Here is an 18,584-nt window from a genome sequence, read left to right on the forward strand (position 1 = left end):
ATTTTCTAAGAAACACACACATGCCTGCACACACGTGTACACACACAAACACACACGCGCACATTCACATGCTTGTGCAGACACACACATGCACCCACGGGTGCGCGCACACAGGAACACATGCACCCACACACGTGGACACACGTGCACACATACGCTCCCATGGTGCATGCAAGGCTGCGGAGGCCTCGGACGCGGGGGGAAGCAGCTGGAAGAGCCTGGTTTCCTCAGAAGGTGGGTCGCTGCCTGAGCTGGGCTGGAAGTCTCAGTGATAAGCACCGTGTGCGTCTCACAGGGAAGGACCAGCGTGCACAGCATGCCCGTGGGACCGCGTGTGGAGTGAGCCCGGGTGCGAGGGCACACCAAGGACACACTGCCCACCGAGAGCCACAGCGCCGGGGTTAGAGTTCCCAGGGGACCTCAGCCTCATCTCTAAGCTGGACCCCCATCTCCTCCCTCCGCTCAGCCCTCAGCCCCCTGCAGGGCCCCGTCCAGAGCAGAGGCCACAGCTGGTTGCTGCGGCGATGGCGATGCTGAGGGAGGCTGCCCCGTGTCCCCTCGCCGCTCCCAGGGGGGCCCAGAGGGGTCTGCCCGGGAGGCCCGGCCTCTGGCCTCTGACTGTGTCCGAGGACACAGAGGGCAGCGTCTCCCGCCCACGGTGCCCGCCCCTGGGCTCTGAGGGAGGCCACTCGGCCAGCCCAGCGTCTCCCACCCTCAGGCCGTCTCTGTCCTTTCATCCTTGACGCCTGGCTTCCTTTTCAATGAGAACTCCCATCTCGGAGTTGCTTTAATCCGTTTCTTTTTGAATAAGGAATAATTTTACATAAGTGACTAACGCAGCCACGTGTTCGTTCACACAGAATGGAACACTCAAGTTCCCGTCACCTGGAAACCCGCTCCGCCGCGTGGCCAGCCGGGAGAGACGGCGCCGTGTCCGCTGCCCACGGAGCGCGTGGCTGCGCGGGCAGGGCGCCGGCACCGCTGGCTGTCCCCGGCCGAGCGCGGGGACGCGGAGTGGGCCTGGCCGCCCGGGAGGTGGCCCGTCACCTCATCGCACAGACGTGGGCCGGAGGCACCGGCAGCGAGCACGGCCGTGACCTCAGGGTCACACCTCTGGCCGTACACCCGTCTGCTCCGCTGCGGGTGCTGTGGCCACAGCCGCCCTTCTTTCCCATTGCGAAGGCAGGAGTACTGTCAGCGTGTAAGAGTGTGTACACACACACACACACACACACACACGAAGTGCAGAACATGCCAAAACCCAAAGAGTCCCAGTTACAGCCCCGGGGCTCCGCTGACGTGAGGAAAGAAAGTACAGAGGAAGTCCACTGGGCCGGTGGTCACCGCCTGGGAGCAGGGATTACGCCAACGCGTCGAACTCCCGGCCCGCGGCCTGTATGCGGTCCATGGCGACTGTGTTTGCGGCCCAGCGATATAACGTGTGTGTAAGGAACGTCTTAATGACAATTTCATAACTTCGTTTTTACAGCATCCTGTCACACACAATTATCAATGACGAACTGCCACCTTCGCTAATGCCTGATGACGCTCAGCACGCGGCATTCATTTCCCTTCTGGGCCTGACACACAGGCGCCCCGTTTCTCTCCACTAACACCAGCGGCGTCTGGTGAGTTAATGTCCAAGAAAAAAAAATATTAAGTTCATTAAAATACTCTATTATTTTATGTGAACGGTGACTCACTTATTGCAGCCCTTTGCGTTCAGCATGTCTCTACCGAAATAAACCCACGTCGCTATGGAAATGGAGCTGTGGTTTCTTCGGACCACACACCCTTCCACCTTGTTCCTTTGGCCTTTGCGTTTGACGTGCTGGGATTATACCCTCAGGCTCCGGGAGGCGGTGCCCGGGGGCGGGCTCCCCATCATGAGACGAAGGCAGCATTTCATGGAATTTCACCAGAACTCCATCTGCGCATGTCAGTGACGGGGCCTGCCTCGTTCTAAAAGAGCATAACATGCCTTTGAGTTGTAATCAAGTTTACTTTTTAAAAACGACCTTGAACACACGCCTCTGATTTCCAGGTCAGTGGGCAAGAACTGCCACCTTCGCTAACGCCTGATGACGCTCAGCGTGCAGCATTCATTTCCCTTTTGGGCCTGGGTGCGGTTCCCAGCTGCCGGGGGGCGGGGGGGGGGGGGAGGGAGTCACCTCGCAGGAGCACGAGGCCACCCCCACACTCCCTCCTGCGGTGTGTACAGATGTAACTGGCAGCATGCTTTCCGGTGTGTTCCCGATACCGATGGACCCAGCGCGAGCAGAGACTCGTTTTCCGACTGTGAACAGGAGCCCGTGTCCACGCCCCCTGAGCAGAGGGTGGCGTGGGCTCAGTGAGTACGTGGGGGCCCAGGTCTAGCCCCGTGGTCGGCACACTCCTTCGTCCACGGAGCCAGACGTCAACAGGACAACGATGGACATGTCTTCGGAGAGCCACGTTTTTTAAACGTAAACTTCTCCTAACGCCGCTTCTTCAACACAGACTTGCCCAGGGCGTGGTGTTCTGTGGAAGAGCCACACTCCAGGGGCCAAAGAGCCGCCTGTGGCTCGAGAGCCGAAGTTTGCCGGCCGCGGGGCTAGTGTTTGAAGGTTCTGACACGTGCCCTTCGCTGCCTGACCCAGCAGGAGGCGAACACGGGCGCTGGGCCCTCTGAAAGCCGCGGAGGGAATCCCGGGGGCGGGCTGAGCGCGGCAGCCGCTCCACAGGCTACAAAGCCGAGCGTCTCAAAGCGGGGACAGCGCGCCTCAAAGCGGGGAGAGGAGGGAGGCCGGCGCCCGCTGGGCACGGAGGCTCTTTAACCGGCACAGTCACCGTCCCTCTGAGAGGAGCCGGCCCCAGAGGAGTAGCCACGGACGCCCGGCTGTGAACACGCTGCCCGCGGGCACTGCCCGCTGGAGGGCAGCACAGGCTCAGCAGGAGAGAGACCCACAGCCAGCGCCCGGGCCGTCACGCGTGGCAGGTGCCGTGTGGGCTCCATGTGGTGGGCACCTGGTCACACGCTCCCAGACGGGCCCACAGGCTGTGAAACCATGTCCACGAGACGCCTTCCCAGGAGGCCAACCACAGCCCACCACGACGAGAGGAGCTGGGCACGGGGCACGGGACACGGGACACAGGGTATGGGGCTCGGGGCTCGGGGCACAGGGTATGGGGCTCGGGGCACAGGGTATGGGGCTCGGGGCACAGGGTATGGGGCTCGGGGCACAGGGTATGGGGCTCGGGACACAGGGTATGGGGCTCGGGGCACAGGGCTCGGGGCTCAGGGCACAGGGTATGGGGCTCGGGGCTCGGGGCATGGGGCACAGGCCATGCTGGGGAAGGAGCTGGTCCAGAACATTCGCTGACTTGGCTGCTTAAAAAGAGAGGCACCGCCCTGGCTGGTTCGGCCTGTAGACTAAAGGGTCCCGGGTTCGATTCTGGGCAGGGCACGTGCTGGGGTTTCGGGCTTGATCCCTAGTAGGGGCCGTGCAAGAGGCAGCTAATTGAGGATTCTCTCACCATTGATGTTTCTATCCTTCCCTCTCTCTCCCTTCCTCTCTGAAGTCAATAAAATAAAGATTTGGATATATATGAGAGGCACTGCCCTGGCTGGTGTGGCTCAGTGGGTGGAGTGTTGTCTACAGACTGCAGGGTCCTGTGTCCCATCCCAGTCAAGGGCCCGGAGGTGGGTTGTGGGTCCGCTCCCCGCCTCCCCTGGGGTAAGAGCAGGAGGCAGCCAATGGGTGTGTCTCTCACACCGATGTTTCTCTCTGTGTGTCTCTCTCCTCCCTTCTAGGCTCTCTAAACATCAATGGGAAAATGTCCCCCAGTGAGGACTGGGGTCGGCCCTTCCCCAGACAGAAAAGCACCCCCGGAGAGCAGTGCAGAGACAGACACTGGCTGGGCACGGCCGGGCCGTCTGGAGGGCGCTCTGGGCGTGTGTCACCTCCCCCCCAGGGGCCGCGCGGGCTGCACCACGCCTGGGGAGCCAGCGGCCGGACCGGGGGCACAGACAGGGCCGCCCACGGGGCCTGCGCCCGCCCCGCCCGCACACAGACGCAGGCGGCCTGGGCTCCGGCAGCCCCCGAGGACCTGACCTTGTGAGGAGCCGGGACCGCGAGCTGCCGTTCCGGGAGTCGCCATGGAAACCGGATGTTGTCGAAGGGCTGAGAAACTCAGCCTCAGCAGAAAATGGAAAAAGCACTGGAAGGTTTTTTTGTTCACCCAGAAAACACACACAAAATGAATGACTCCTCCTGGGGACCGTGATTTATCCTCCGAATGGGGAGCGTTTGGTTCACCACAAACCTCACCCTCCGGCCAGGGCGTGGCCGGGCCCCCCCCCCCCCCCCCCCCGTCTGTCTCCCCGGGGAGCCGTGACCAGCACGGCTGCACCTCGCTCCGGAGGCCCCTCGGCTGTGACAGGAATGCCAGTTCCCAGGGGCCGGGGAGACGCAGGCTGGAGGCGGCTCTGCTTCCCGGACAGATGCCTGCCCCCCTCCACGTGCCGAGGCCACGCCCGGAGCCACGGGGGGCCTGGGCCGGGCCTCCGCCTCGCAGGGCTCCGCCTGCCTGAGCCATCGGGCACGGGGTCTGTCCCTGAACCGGAGCCGCCCGCCGAGTGGAGCCGGCTCTCCGTTAGCAGCGCTCGGCCCTCACTCCGGACTTCTGGAACGCGTGTCAGTGCTGATCCCGCCGTGGCGTCTGCTCCTGGGTTCCCTTTAATAACCTACTTCCCAGGCGGTGCCCCAGCGAGAGACGAACAAAGATCGCATCCATGGCCCCAACGCAGCCAGCCTGACATTCCCAGCCTCGACCATCCCCAGGTCGGCTACTTTTTTTTTTTTTTTTTTAATATATTTTATTGATTTCTTACAGAGAGGAAGGGAGAGAGAGTCAGAAACATCGATGAGAGAGAAACATCGACCAGCTGCCTCCTGCACACCTCCTTCTGGGGATGCGCCCCCAAACCAAGGTACATGCCCTTGACCGGAGTCGAAGGGCATCCCCTTGACCTGGGACCCTTCAGTCCGCAGACCGACACTCTATCCACTGAGCCACACCGGTTTCGGCTCGGCTACTTTAATTACCACGGAGAGGGAAAAGCCATTTCTAGCCACAGGCTTGACGCGTTCACGGAACATCAGCAAACGGGCACTTTACGGAACGGTGGTCGCAGTTCAACATGTTCAGCGTGTACATTTGGGTAAGGAAGTCACTGCAAGCGTAAACTTCAGAAAAGAGCTAAAACGATGGCAGCTTTGCCCTGGCTGGTGTGGCTCCGTGGGTAGAGTGTGAGCCTGCAGACTGAAGGGTCCCGGGTTCCATTCCCGGTCAGGGCACAGGCCCGGGTTGCAGGCTCCATCCCCAGTAGAGGGCGTGCAGGAGGCAGCCGGTCCATGATTCTCGCTCATCGATGTGTTTCCATTCCTCTTTCCCACTCCCTCCGTCTCCAAAATCAATAAAAATGGATTTAGCCAGTCTCCCGGCGGAAGCCCGGGGACGGAGCAGGAAGCTGGGGCCCTGTTCCCAGGCAAGCTGACGGCCCTCGACTACCACCCCCTCCCCGCCGACGGCGCCTGCAGAGCGGGGACAGGCTTCAGAAACCTGACTGTGGCTGGGAGACCAGCGAACCAGGCGCTGCGGGAGGGAGAATCACAGCAGTGATTCGCCAAAGAACCTCCCGGTGCGAGCTGTCCTTTCAAGACTCAAGCTCGCCAGAGTGGGGGGCTGTTTCTCTGTTTCCCGCATCCCGCAGGGAAAACGACAGGTTCCTGAGTGGAGGAGCTGGGGGTTAAGAAATTAAAGAAAGGGAGAGAAAAGAGAGACCAAGACACAGAAACAGATTCAAGCTGGGACCCAAGTGGGGGGCTGCCACTCTGATAGAGAGACAGACAACCACCCACCACAGACAGCACAGCGCATGTGTGATTTCCAGAGGGGGGTTAAGGTCCGAGGAGTTTTGGGTGTGCCCAGGTCCTGTTCATTCCCTCTGCCTGGGATTTAGCATATCAAGACCTGGGTAAGTCCAGGTCCTATTCGTTCCTCATTCCCACCACGTGGATAAAGATGAGAAACCCGTACTGATCACAGTCTCCGACATTTTGGGGAAACATGTTCCCAGGGCGTGGCTCTGCCTTGAGTTCAGCTGGTGATGATGAAAGGTCACCCCTGTGCATGCCCGGGGGCCTCGACAGGACAGGAGGCCACCGGCTGGCCTCTCGCCTTCGCCGTTGGACTTGACTGAGAAACACGGGACTGTGTCTGATGATGCAAACCACGCTGATGATGCAGCTGGACACGCAGAGCCACGGCCAGTGAGGACGGTACCATCCCGCTCCGAGGGCCGGCAATGGAGCTGGCCAGCCCTCTGCGGGCCCAGCGTCCGGCGATCGCCGGGCAGTGCCGACGGCTGGCGATGCACGTTTGGTTCGGGAGTGCCCGGCACAGGACGCCGCTGCTGAGGCAGAGCCGGCAAAGGCGGGGCTGCCTGTGGCTGAGAGCACAGCCCTGGTTCGGACACGGAGACGCCGCTCACACCCCCTACGGCCGCGGGGAGGGGAGCTCGGAGCGCCGCAGGCAGGAGCGGTGAGGCCACGGCAGCCGCTCCCACAATCACTGCCCCGACAGGCCGCAGGCTGGAGGCAGAGAGGGGTGAGCCCCTTGCCCACGGAGCACACGGGAACCAGGCATACCGGAACCGAACACAGTCACTGGTAATAAATGTAGAGGGAACTGGCCAACCTCGATGGCTCTGAATGGTCAGCTATTAACTCACTGACTCTAGGTTGAGTCACTGGTGGTAAAATGTAAAAAGAGCTGGCCAACCTCGATGGCTCTGAATGGTCAGAGCTATTAACTCATCCTCTAGTTGAGATAGTGGTAGTTGAGGCAACTTGAATTTGTTGATCACATGTAAATTCTTGTTGATTTTCTGTTGTTGGAACTTCCCGCCTAAGAGACGTCTTTGTCTCAGAGTTTCAATAAAAGGAACGGTAAAAGGCCAGAGGACAGAGTAGTCCTCCCCAAGAGGTGGACTCCACCTGGCCCCTGTTTTCCCAAATTCTCTCTCTTCACTTTAGTGTGCGGCCTTCTCCAGAAACCGGACTCCGAGTGGGCCCCGAACCACACGGATCCCTGTGTTAAGGGATCCCACACAGGCACACCATGGTGTGTGTTTCACATCCAACGTCACATCCTCAGGGGAAGAATCCCAGGAAATGGACCATGTTTTAGGGATTTACCCTCATTGCTTTTTCCTTAGTAAAGTTGGGGAAATCAGAAAATATATATATTTAAGAAATAAAATAAAATGGCTGCACGTTCCCCATAGAGTCTGGTATTTCAGAAAGCCAAGCAAAGAAGGGTCAGAAAGAGAGATGCCAGCTGTCCCGGCTACGAGGTGCGTCCCCGGCGAGGAGCAGGCAGGCATGTCTCCGGGGGCTGCACCCGGGTCAGGAGAGGCGTGGGGGAGGGCACAGCTCTCCCGGAGAGCGGGTCATGCCTGTCCCTGTGTGAGGCCTCTGAGAGGCAGCACACGCCCCTCAAACTGAGGACTCAGCGGGAGAAGTCATTTACAACGGGCCACATTTCCTGTGGCCTCGATGAAGGATAAAGCCCCGGTTCCCTCTCACACCGAAGCGGTTTACTCTGGTGGACACACGTTTTCTTTCTTTGGTTGAAACTATTTTTGTTGATTTGGAGAGAGAGAGAAAGCGAGAGGGAGAGACAGAAACATCAAGGGTGAGAGAGAATCATGGGTCTGCTGCCTCCTGCACACCCCCTGCCGGGGACTGAGCCCACACCGGGCCTGTGCCCTGACCGGGAACTGGACCGGCGACTTTTCAGTCCACGGAGGGACAACACCCATCGGAGCCACACAGGCCGGCCACACTGTCTTTCCTGTATGAACTCTGGCATACATTTTAACATTTCAGCGTAATTCCGTTTAAGCCCACAACCGACCCTTTTAAAAAGAAGTCTTATAAAACTTTTTTTTTTTTTTTTTTTTAATGAAGACTAGGAAATTATATCTAAACCCTACCCTATCCTTGTTTAAAATGGACCAGGAATAGCATGTCTTTTTTCTCTTCTTTCCTTTTTTTTTATTTTTTCTTTTTGTTAATCCTCACTTGAGGATATCTTTAGATTGATTTTTAGAGTGAGTGTAATAGAGGGGGAGAGACAGAGAGAGAGACACATCAACTGGTTGCCTCCTGCACACACCCCGACCAGGGCTGGGGATCGAACTTGTGACCCAGGTTCGTGCCCTGAACTGGAATCGCACTTGGGGCCCTGCAGCCGAGGGCCGGCACTCCATCCACTGAGCCACACCGGCCAGGCTACCCCACCTCCTATAAACGGCTTCGGGACGAGCGTGTCTGGAATCCTACCTTTCCCAAATCGAATTAGTCTCCGCCGATTAGCTCCACTCGGAGGCATTCTGTTCCCGCCAGGCCTGCTAATCCCGGTAAAACCTTACAACCAGGAACCGGGACGTGTGCCTTCCCCCGCCGGGCGAACACCCGGCACCCGCCGCCCGCCGTCCCCACTTTCTCCGGGATCCGCGGCCCGGAGACAGCTGGGCCCGGCGGGCAGCCACCGCCCTGCCAGCCCGGCTCCTGGCCCGGGCACAGCGCGGCAGGTGCTTCTCCTCGAGTCTAATGGTGCGTGAGCGTCATGAGGCCCCGCGGGGTCCGCGCGGGTCCGATCTCTCCACCCGGCACCCCCCGGACCACACCGCTCCTCCGGGAAGGACGGGAGAAAACAGACAGCGGCAGGAGGAAGAGAGACCAAGAGGAGTCGAAGAAGAAGAAGAAAGAGTCTGAAACACACACACACATTTTTCTTGCTTCTGCAAAAAGACTTTGACATGGTCTCTGCTGTGATTGCTAATCCTCATATGAGGATATTTTCTCCATTGCTTTTCAGAGAGAGAGTATGAAGGAGGGGGAGCGAGAGAGAGACATCGATGTGAGAGAGAGACACCGGTGGGCTGCCTCCTGCACGCACCCTGCCCGGGGCTAGGAATCAAAGGGTGCGTGGGCCAAGGCTCTAACCATTTGGCAACACCAGCAAGGGCTATGAAATGGCCTTTGAATTATAAACACAACACCCTTCTAGGGTGGTTCTCACCTCCTCCTCGAGTTCTACCCACACACACATACACACGGACACAGGCGCACACACATGCACATACACACACACACACACACACACACACACACACATTGCTCACACACACACATGACACAGGAGAAGGAGGGGTCCTGTGTCTTCCTCCCTCAGTGGCTGAGCGTCAACCTATGAACCAAGAGGTCATGATTAGATTCCCTGTCAGGGCACAGGCCTTGGTTGTGGGCTCAATCCCCAGCGGGGGGCGTGCAGGAGGCAGGCGGGCCATGATTCTCTGTCATCATGGGTGTTTCTCTCTCCCTCTCCCGTCTCTCTGACATCCATAAAAACACATTTTTAAAAACAGGAAGATGCCAATCACAACACTGAGCAAGTGAAGGGACATCGCGCTGTCTCCACGGCTAAACCGTCACCAGCTCCGCCTCCCCGGGCACCGGTGTGATGTTCCAGGAGCCCCCCAGGCAGTGTCCGCAGGACCGGTGTCCGGACACTGACGGCAGCTCTGCGGTGCCACCCGCTAAGATGTGCTGGGACGGGTGCTCGCAGGAGACAGAGGCTCACAGAGACGCCACCGCCACGCGCCCGGCTCCGCGGGAGCTTCCTGCAAAGCTGAGCACCCTCTCGTTGCAGGTCCGCAGCCCCCTCCTGGGTGTGCTCACCAGGTCAGCCGGGAGCTCGCGGGGGGCACCCAGCTCCGTTCAGAACCCCAGAACCTACAGCACCCAAGACGGCCCCACACGGCGATGGGCGCCCTGTGGTCCCTCCAGACCGGGGCGCTTACTCAGCGCCAAGAGGAGGGAAGAGGGAAGCCACAAGCAGACGCAGGGGAGCGACTCAGAGGCAGGAGCCAACGGGAAGGGCCGCACGGAGGGATCCGGACCCCGTGGCGTCCCGGGAGAGAAGGACTGGGGACAGGGCCGGCCGTGCTGCCAGGCCGGGGAGGGATGAAGGCGGAGCCCCCATTCCATTCTCTGTGACACGTCACGTGGAAGCCTGGCCGTCCACGCCCACAGAACCTGGAGCCGAGCCGGCGTCGGGGTCTCAGCGGTGATCGGAATGGAGAGCGGGGTCCACTCTGAAGAGGGGCCCTGACAGCCCCATGTCACCCCGTCCCCAAAGCTGGGGGGGCACGTCCACTGCCCCCACATCCCCAGGCCTTGGGGGCCCTCGCCACCAGACCCCAAAGGGGGCCGTGTGTGAAGGCAGGTCCTGGCAGGTGTGGCTGGGACCATGAATTCCCGGGGGGAGGGGTGACCTCACACACGGTCACAGTATCAAAGGGGCTTTGGGGACCGAGGTGGAGACAGGGCCGTGTGGGGACAGAAGCGGAGACAGGGCCGTGTGGGAACCGAGGCGGAGACGGGGCCGTGTGGGGACCGAGGCGGAGAAGGGGCCGTGTGGGGACAGAAGCGGAGACAGGGCCGTGTGGGGACCGAGGCGGAGACGGGGGGAGGAGGGCCGCCGAGCGCCAAGGGTTTCCGGACACGGGGCGCTGGGAGAAGCTGGCAGAGTCCTATCCCCGAGGAGCCCAAGCTGCTGGGGGGCCTCTGACCTCCGGACCCCGAGACAGGGACACTGCCCTTGGAGCACCTGCCGGGCGGTGAGGGCAGCCCAGAGCTGGTGCTCAGGCCTACGCCGTCACGCTGAGCTGAGCCCCTATCTTCAGGTATATATATATCTGTAAACAATAACACACACACACACACACACACACACACACACACACATATATGTTATTGACTGTTTACAGAGAGGAAGGGAGAGGGACGGAGAGTCAGAAACATCGATGAGAGAGAACCATCTATCAGCTGCCTCCTGCACACCTACCATTGGGGATGTGCCCACAACCACACACACACACACACACCCACACACGCACACACACACACACACACACACACACGCACGTAGGAGCGGGAGCGGGAAGGATGGAGGAGGCGGCGGTGAGTCATGGAGGCTCTGGCGAATCCCGAGGCCCTGGTCTGCCTGCCCGGCCTGCGGGGACGGGAGGCCTGGGGGAGCCAGGCCTGCGGGACAGGAGGCCTGGGGGAGCCAGGCCTGCGGGACAGGAGATCTCGGGGCAGCAGGGCCTGGGGGAGCCGGGCCTGGACGTCCTGCCCAGCGACCCCGACAGCCAGGGAGGCCGCGGCGGCAGGCGGCCCGCCCTCAGACCCACCAAGGACCCTGCCGCCAGCCCGGGGCCCACGGGGGGAGGCTAGTGCCCCTTTGCCAAACGCACGGACTTCTCGTGGGTGGTGCTGCCCGGGCTGTGACCCCGGGACAAACCAGCGGCCCCTCCACTCGCCGCTGCCTCCCGGCCGGCTCCCCGGACGCCGGGCGGGACCGGCCCTTCCCCAGCGTTTATAACGAGGAGCGTCCGTTCTCCCCGGGAAGGAGCCGCCGCTGCTCTCGGCCCCTTCGCCGTCCTGTCCGCTGAGCCCAGCGCGCTGCCATGGCTGGTGCACGGCCTGCCTGTGCCCTGCCTGTGCCGTCAGCCCCTGCCACGCCACCTCGGCACAGAGGGGTCTGCACAGACACGTGGAGCCGGCCGCTGCCCACTGCCTGGGCGGCCACGGGGCCGCGGACCCACACACACGGGCGGGTCTGCGTGTTACCTCCATCGGGGCTGTGGAAACCCTGGTATTTCCGGTAAACAGGACGCACTCCAACGACCCCGGACACCTTCCCGTGTCTGTCCGGGGTGGATGGGGAAGCCGCCACGGGCTCCGTGGGCAGCTCTCACACCGCTTCTCTCCACGTGTCTGGGAGCGCAGGCCATGGCACAGACGGCTGTGTGTGTGCGTGTGTGCGTGTGTGCGTGTGTGTATGTGTGTATGTCTGAGCAATGGAGTGGTGTGTGCCTGTGTGTGTGTGCATGTGTGAGCAATAGGGAGGTGTGTGCCTGTGTGCACACGTGTGCGTGTGAGCAATGGGGTGATGTGTATCTGTGTGCACACGTGTGCGTGTGAGCAATGGGGCGGGGCAGTGTGTGCCTGTGCATGTGTGTCTGTGTGGACACTGCTCTCTGGAGGTCAGTGTCACCCATGAGCACAGACTCACTCGCCCCCGAAGAAAGCCGTCGAGTGAGACGGTGTGAGAAGTGCATGGCCTTGGGAAAGCCCTGGGGTGACTGGTGGTTTAACGGGTGGGAGTGGCCCCTCCACGGCTCCCAGGTGGCCGCACGCACTCAGCCACGGTCACCGCCACGTCCACGGGACCGCACACCTCCCGAGCTGTGCCCTCCACCCGGACGCAGCTACGGCCACTCCCCCGTCAGCCACGGGGACCTGCAGTAGCTTACCCTCGCGCTTTACTGAGTGGGGGCCACCCATCGCGGGTGGGAATCATGGTCGGAGCTGCCGCTCCCGGGCAGGCACCACTCAGCCTAGACCCCGGACCCCGAACTCTGGACCCTGGACCCCGGACCCCGGACCCGGAACCCGGAACCCGGAACCTGGAACCCAGACCCAGGACTCCAGACCCCGGACCCTGGACCCCGGACCCCGGACCCCGGACCCCGGACCCCGGACCCGGACCCCGGAACCCGGAACCCAGACCCAGGACCCCAGACCCCGGACCCTGGACCCCTGACCCCGGACCCTGGACCCTGGACCCCTGACCCCGGACCCTGGACCCCAGACCCCTGACCCCGGACCCGGACCCCGGACCCGGAACCCGGAACCCGGAACCCAGACCCAGGACTCCAGACCCCGGACCCCGGACCCCGGACCCCGGACCCCGGACCCCGGAACCCGGAACCCGGAACCCGGAACCCAGACCCAGGACCCCAGACCCCGGACCCTGGACCCCGGACCCCGGACCCCGGACCCCGGAACCCGGAACCCGGAACCCAGACCCAGGACCCCAGACCCCGGACCCTGGACCCTGGACCCCGGACCCCGGACCCGGAACCCGGAACCTGGAACCCAGACCCAGGACTCCAGACCCCGGACCCTGGACCCCTGACCCCGGACCCCGGACCCCGGACCCGGACCCCGGAACCCGGAACCCGGAACCCAGACCCAGGACCCCAGACCCCGGACCCTGGACCCCAGACCCCGGACCCTGGACCCCTGACCCCGGACCCCGGACCCCGGACCCCAGACCCCGGACCCCGGACCCCAGACCCCAGACTGGCCACGCAGGCAGTGCCCCCGGGGTGCCTCTCCCTCCTCAGCCTGAATCCCATGGAAAGGCTCCCCCTGCCCCCCACTCCCGCCCCACCCCACCCCCATTTCCTGGGGGAGCTTCTGCGGACCTTGCCCCCCGGGGAGGGCTTTCGGGAGGTCCTGTGGGCAGGGTCCTGGTGACCCTGTCGCTGTGAGAACGGGGGAGGGCCAGGCTGTTCCCACTCAGACACCAGCCGCCCCGCGGCGCCCTGCGTTGGGAAGAATTATGAATGAAGCTGTCCGCGAGCGTGGAGAGCCAGCCTCCCCCCACGCACATGCTCAGTGCTGGCCAGCGGCACGAGCCTCCTCGCAGAGGCGTCACGTTCATGGCAGGAACTTTCACCGCCAGCCTCGCCCGCAGACCCCGGGCCGGCCCCTCTCTGCAACGGGGGCTCGAACCCGGACTGGGGCCCGGGTTCTGGCCTGCACCGCAGGCAGCGCATGGGCGAGCCGGCCCGCAAACCCCATCCTCCCTGCACCCACGCCGGCACTGGCCATTCAGCCCCGCTGACGGAGCCCGAGGGCCAGCGCCCGGGGCTCCCTCAGCCGTGCCCGCTGCACCCCACGGTCACCCCGCAGGCGGCGGGCGGCCCGGGATGGCACAGGCACCAGCCTCCTGCCCCCCAGGGGCTTGGGGTTTTCATGGCACCAAACGCAGCCTGGCCCCTCCGCCCTCCCTGCCTCTGCTCAGCAGAGGCCTGACCCCGCCGGCCGGCCGCACCGCCAGGGAGCCGGGCTGTGCTGGGCCGCACTCCCTCCGAACGCTCAGGGCTGCAGCCCCTCTCCGCCCGCTCCCTGGGGGCTGCCCGCCACCCACAGATCACAGAGCATCGCGCTCGCCTGCACCAGCCCCGCTGCAGCTCCGGATCCATTCACCGAGGAACGAACTTGTCTGCTCAGAGCCACACGGAGCAGCTCCATGCGCCCTGTGCCGCCCTTCACCCCCTCCTCCTCCATGGCAACCAGAGGCTCCTCCATCCGTCCGCCCTCCACCGCGGGGCTGGGGCTGGGGCTGGGGCTGGGGCTGGGGACGGGGATGGGGATGGGACGGGTACTGGGACGGGGATGGGGACGGTATGGGGACGGGGATGGGGATGGGGATGGGACGGACCGGGATGGGGATGGGCTGTGGCGGGGAAGGAGCAGCCTGGAGGAAGCACAGCCGCCCACGGAGGGAGGAGGCAGAGCCCGGCAGCGGGTCCAGGCGCTGCCTGGAGGTCAGCCGGCCGGCCGCCGCCCACCGCCTACCTGATGCGGTGCCGTGGGGGGAGCCGGGGACGGAGGGTGAGTCACGGGCACTTACCCAGGTGGCGAGCCCGCCGAGCCGCCCGCAGCATCCGCCTCCCGCCGGGAGGGAGCCCGGCTTCTGGCCGCCCCGAGCCGGGCGCTGGCTCCGCGGACGGAGGCCGGGGCGCGGCGGCGGGCGGGGCGGCGGGGGGCTGCGCGCCTGTCTGCGTCCGGCCTGTCAGGCGGGGAGGGCGCAGCGGCGCGGGGCCAGGCCGGCCCGGGCACTGCAGCGCGGCGGCGGCTGGCGAGGCATGTCCCATGTATCCCGGCTCCCCGGAAAACACGGAGCTGGAGCCCGCGGACCCGGGCGCCCTACGGAGCCCGCGGGGGAGGCCGGGCGCTGCCCGCAGAGCCGGCCATGGGGCCGGCCCGGATCGCGCTCAGCGCGGGGACGCGGGGACGCCGGACGCCGGACGGGGACGCGGACCGGACGGAGCAGGTGCCGCCCTGCCTGGCGGGCTGAGCGCCCGTAATCTCAGTCCACAGCCCGGCGAGGGGCCGCCCACCACGGTGATATCATCGGCGGCGCCAAACATGGGCAGCTTCCTCGCGGCGTCACGCCGACGCCGGGCTGAGCGGGCAGGTGCCCGGCGGCAGCAGCCACCACCGGGCCGCCCTGGCCGCTGGCCGTGCCGGGCCCCACATCGGAAAAGTGACCCGCAGGCGGCGAGCCCTCGGCGCCGGGCTCCCTCCCCCCAGGGCTCCTCCCCGAGAGGGGCGCCTGGGAGCCGGCTGGTGCAGGTGCAGGCCCTCCCCTCCCTGCCCCCCACGCCCGCTGGTGACCTGTGACCCACTGGCCTCGCCACCGTCCCGCTGCCCACAGCCCGCTGCCCGCCTCCTCGTGGAGGGAGGCTCCAGAGCCGGCAGGCAGACCTCCGCGCAGGCACGGGCTCGGTCCCTGGGCGACGCTCCGGAGCGTGGACCACCCGGTCTCTGCGGCAGCGTCATCGGGGACAGACGCCCCAAAGGAGGCTCCGCGGGGGCGAGGAAGGGGCTTCGGGACGTCTCCGTCCTGTCCCTCTGAGTCCAGAGGGACCCCCAGCTCCGTCTGCCCCGTCTGCGGCAGCTGTGAGGACCTGGTTCACACACACACACACACACACACACACCCCATCTACTGCGGGGAGACGCACCTGGTGGCCCAGGAGGCACTGGGGTCCCAGTGCTGCCTGCACAGGCTCCCAACTGCATCCCGCTGGGGACGGCACTGGCTCTGCCCTGTCCCCCGGGAGGGCCGGGAGGGGCCGGGAGGGGCCGGCCCAGGCAGCACCCGCACGGAAACCATGCACAGCCGCGATCCCAGCCGACGAGACCTAGTCCCCGTCCCCGAGTGACCTCAGGCCCGGCCTCGGGGAGCAGCCCGTGGCCGCGCCCTGCGGACGTCACCGGACTGAAGAGCCGCCCGGAGCCGGAGGCCACGTTGCCTGGAAACAGGTCGCCGCAGAGACGACGAATGAAAGACGTTGAGACGATGAATGAGGGACGTGGTGGACGGGGCTCAGCCCTCAATGCAATGGCCTCCTCGCAGGACGGGGAGGCCACGGAGCCACAGAGAGCTCGTGTGTGGACAGCCATCCACAGAGCCACGTGCTCCAAGGAACAGCAGGAACGCGGCCACAGCACAGGCCACAGAGCACCTATGTCATCAGCATTTTAAGGTAGACACAGGGGGCATTGCCACGGAGGGAGACACGGGGCACTGCCATGAAGGAAGACAGGAGGCATTGCTACAGAGGGAGACAGGGGCCACTGCCACAGAGGGAGACACAGGGGCACTGCCACGGAGGGAGACACGGGGCCCTGTCACTGAGGGGCAGTGCCACAGAGGGAAACTGATGTCAAAGGGTCAGGCCCCCAACAGGCACGGGCTGTGCCTTGCTGAGGCCCCTCCTGGACAGAGAGCTCCCTGCACAGCCCCCGGGCCAACGTGTCGGACGTGACGAAGGAGCCCCGTGGGCGGGTAGATGGCCCTGGGGGCGCCGGTGAAGCTGGATGAGTGGACCCAGCCGCCAGTGCCTCCCACCCGGCCTCCTCCCCTCGCCACCCGGCTCTTCTTCCCGAAGCACGCGCGGCCGGCTGGCCCAGGGCCCTGGCGCGGGAGCGGCTGCCGGGCCACCCGGGACCCCCGGAGGGTCTGGCCGGGCGGCAGGGCTTCGGGCTGGGCCACGCCGCTGTCCGGGTGTGTGGCTGTGTTGGGCCCAGTCGTGGTCTGGGGTGTCCATCCAGAGAAACGGGGCCAGTAGTGACAGAGGACACTGACCGGACATGGCACACGTGCTGTCAGAGCGGGAGGTCCCCCATCTGCCCTCTGCAGGCGTGAGCCCTGGGCCCGGCGAGAACCCAGCGCCCACCGGGGGGCAGCAGCCGGGGCGGCGAGCGAGTCCGCCTCTCCTCTGCCGGCGGCCCTGGGCCTGCGACCCCTCCCGGGAGGGCCCCTCTGTGCGCGGTGACAGGGCACACTGTCCCTGACACTGGCACACGCTTCACCGGCTCCCGCCGCCCCATCCCGCCGGCTCTCGGGCACAGAGCACAGGAAGGGGCCTCGTGAGTGAAGGAGACCCACGCCCAGGGCACGCCCGCCCGCACTCAGCCCCGCACCCTCCTGCGGGGCCACAGCACAGCGACACAGCACCCACCGTCCCATACGGTCACGCCCTCGGCCAGGCTCCAGGCAGAACCGCCAGCGGAGAGCACAGCTCGGACCCCTCGGAGCTGCACAGCGGGAGCCGGGAACGCCGAGGGAGGGGCCGCAGGAGGGCAGACACGGCCCGGCTCCCGCTCCACTCAGTACACGGGGAGTCCACCTTCTGTTTCCGGGGCAGCTGCGTGCCAGCCTGTGCGGGCCCCGGGGCAGCTGTGTGCCAGCCTGTGCGGGCCCCGGGGCAGCTGCGTGCCAGCCGGTGTGGGCCCCGGGGCAGCTGTGTGCCAGTCCGTGCGGGCCCCGGGGCAGCTGTGTGCCAGTCCGTGCGGGCCCCGGGGCAGCTGTGTGCCAGTCCGTGTGGGCCCCGGGGGCAGCTGTGTGCCAGCCCCTGCGGGCCCTGGGGGCAGCTGTGTGGCAGTCCGTGCGGGCCCCGGGGCAGCTGCGTGCCAGCCGGTGTGGGCCCCGGGGGCAGCTGCGGGCCAGCCCGTGAACTGGTGGATCTGAGCCCCGTGCGGGTCCTGGTACGCAGGCCCAGGCTGGAAGGTGGAGGCGGCAGGCCGTTCGCAGACAAACCTCCCCGGAGGGGGCGGCGGCCGCAGTTTGCCCAGCCTGTGCTGACCCGCAGGCCCTCGGCTCCTGTCCCCTCTCAGGGGTGCACTTGGGGAATGAAGACACAGCCCGCTGGAGGGATGGAAGGCAGACCCTCACGGGTCCTCGGGGCGTGGTTTCTCCCACAAAAGGGAGGGCAGGCGGCTCAGATCCGCCGGTTCACACCGCGCACAGGCACGGCCGCCGGGAGCAGGGACGTGCACGTGGCACTGGAGTCTTCGCATCTGCCTGGCCGGGGGTCACCGGGGTCACGGGGTCACGGGGTCACGGGGGTCACGGGGGTCCTGGCCGTGGTGAAGTTGCTCACGCTAACCGATCAGCACCCCGCGTGGGCAGCGGCGGGCCCGCGCCGGGCGTCGGACCACACTCAGGCCGGCGCGTGCCGGGGCCGTGGAACCGGGATATTCCAGCGAATGTCCCAGCTCGCAGCCGCCTCCGTCGGATGGGTCCCTCTCGGCGCCTCTCGCCCGGGCGCAGGGCGGCCATCGCGGTGAGCTCCTCGCAGGGGCGGCTCCTCAGGCCTGTTCTGTCCGTGAGGCAGCGAGGACGGCGGGAAGCCGTCCGCCGAGCTCCCCCGGCGCCGTGGGCAGCCTCAGGGCGGTCCCAGGATCCCCACGCCACCACGGCCAGGCTCAGCGTGGCAGCGTGGAGCCGCTGGGCTGGTCCGGGCAAGCCGGCTCCGTCCAGCCCGGCCCCCTGCGGCGCTGTCACCGTTCCAGCCGGAAAGCCTCCGGTGAGACGGAGCC

The 18,584-nt window shown here is 65.0% G+C and overlaps 1 protein-coding gene across 8 annotated transcripts in view; it reads right to left on the bottom strand.

The window, feature by feature from the left end:
- DLGAP2 (DLG associated protein 2) overlaps positions 1–18,584 on the bottom strand; it is a 148,764-nt gene that overhangs the window by 85,953 nt on the left and 44,227 nt on the right. For 2 of the 8 annotated variants that reach the window (XM_084878332.1, XM_084878330.1), the window contains exon 1: positions 14,605–15,051. The exons of 5 other annotated variants lie outside the window; for them this stretch is intronic. In XM_084878332.1, coding sequence (XP_084734458.1) covers positions 14,605–14,848 — 244 coding nt within the window. In that variant the 5' untranslated portion in view covers positions 14,849–15,051. Of the gene's footprint in view, positions 1–14,604; positions 15,053–18,584 lie in introns of those variants that run through there. One more of the 8 variants, XM_084878331.1, reaches the window with a different exon arrangement.

This window comes from Pipistrellus hanaki, assembly GCF_964339955.1.
Source record: "Pipistrellus hanaki genome assembly, chromosome: 3".
Classification (NCBI taxonomy): domain Eukaryota; kingdom Metazoa; phylum Chordata; class Mammalia; order Chiroptera; family Vespertilionidae; genus Pipistrellus; species Pipistrellus hanaki.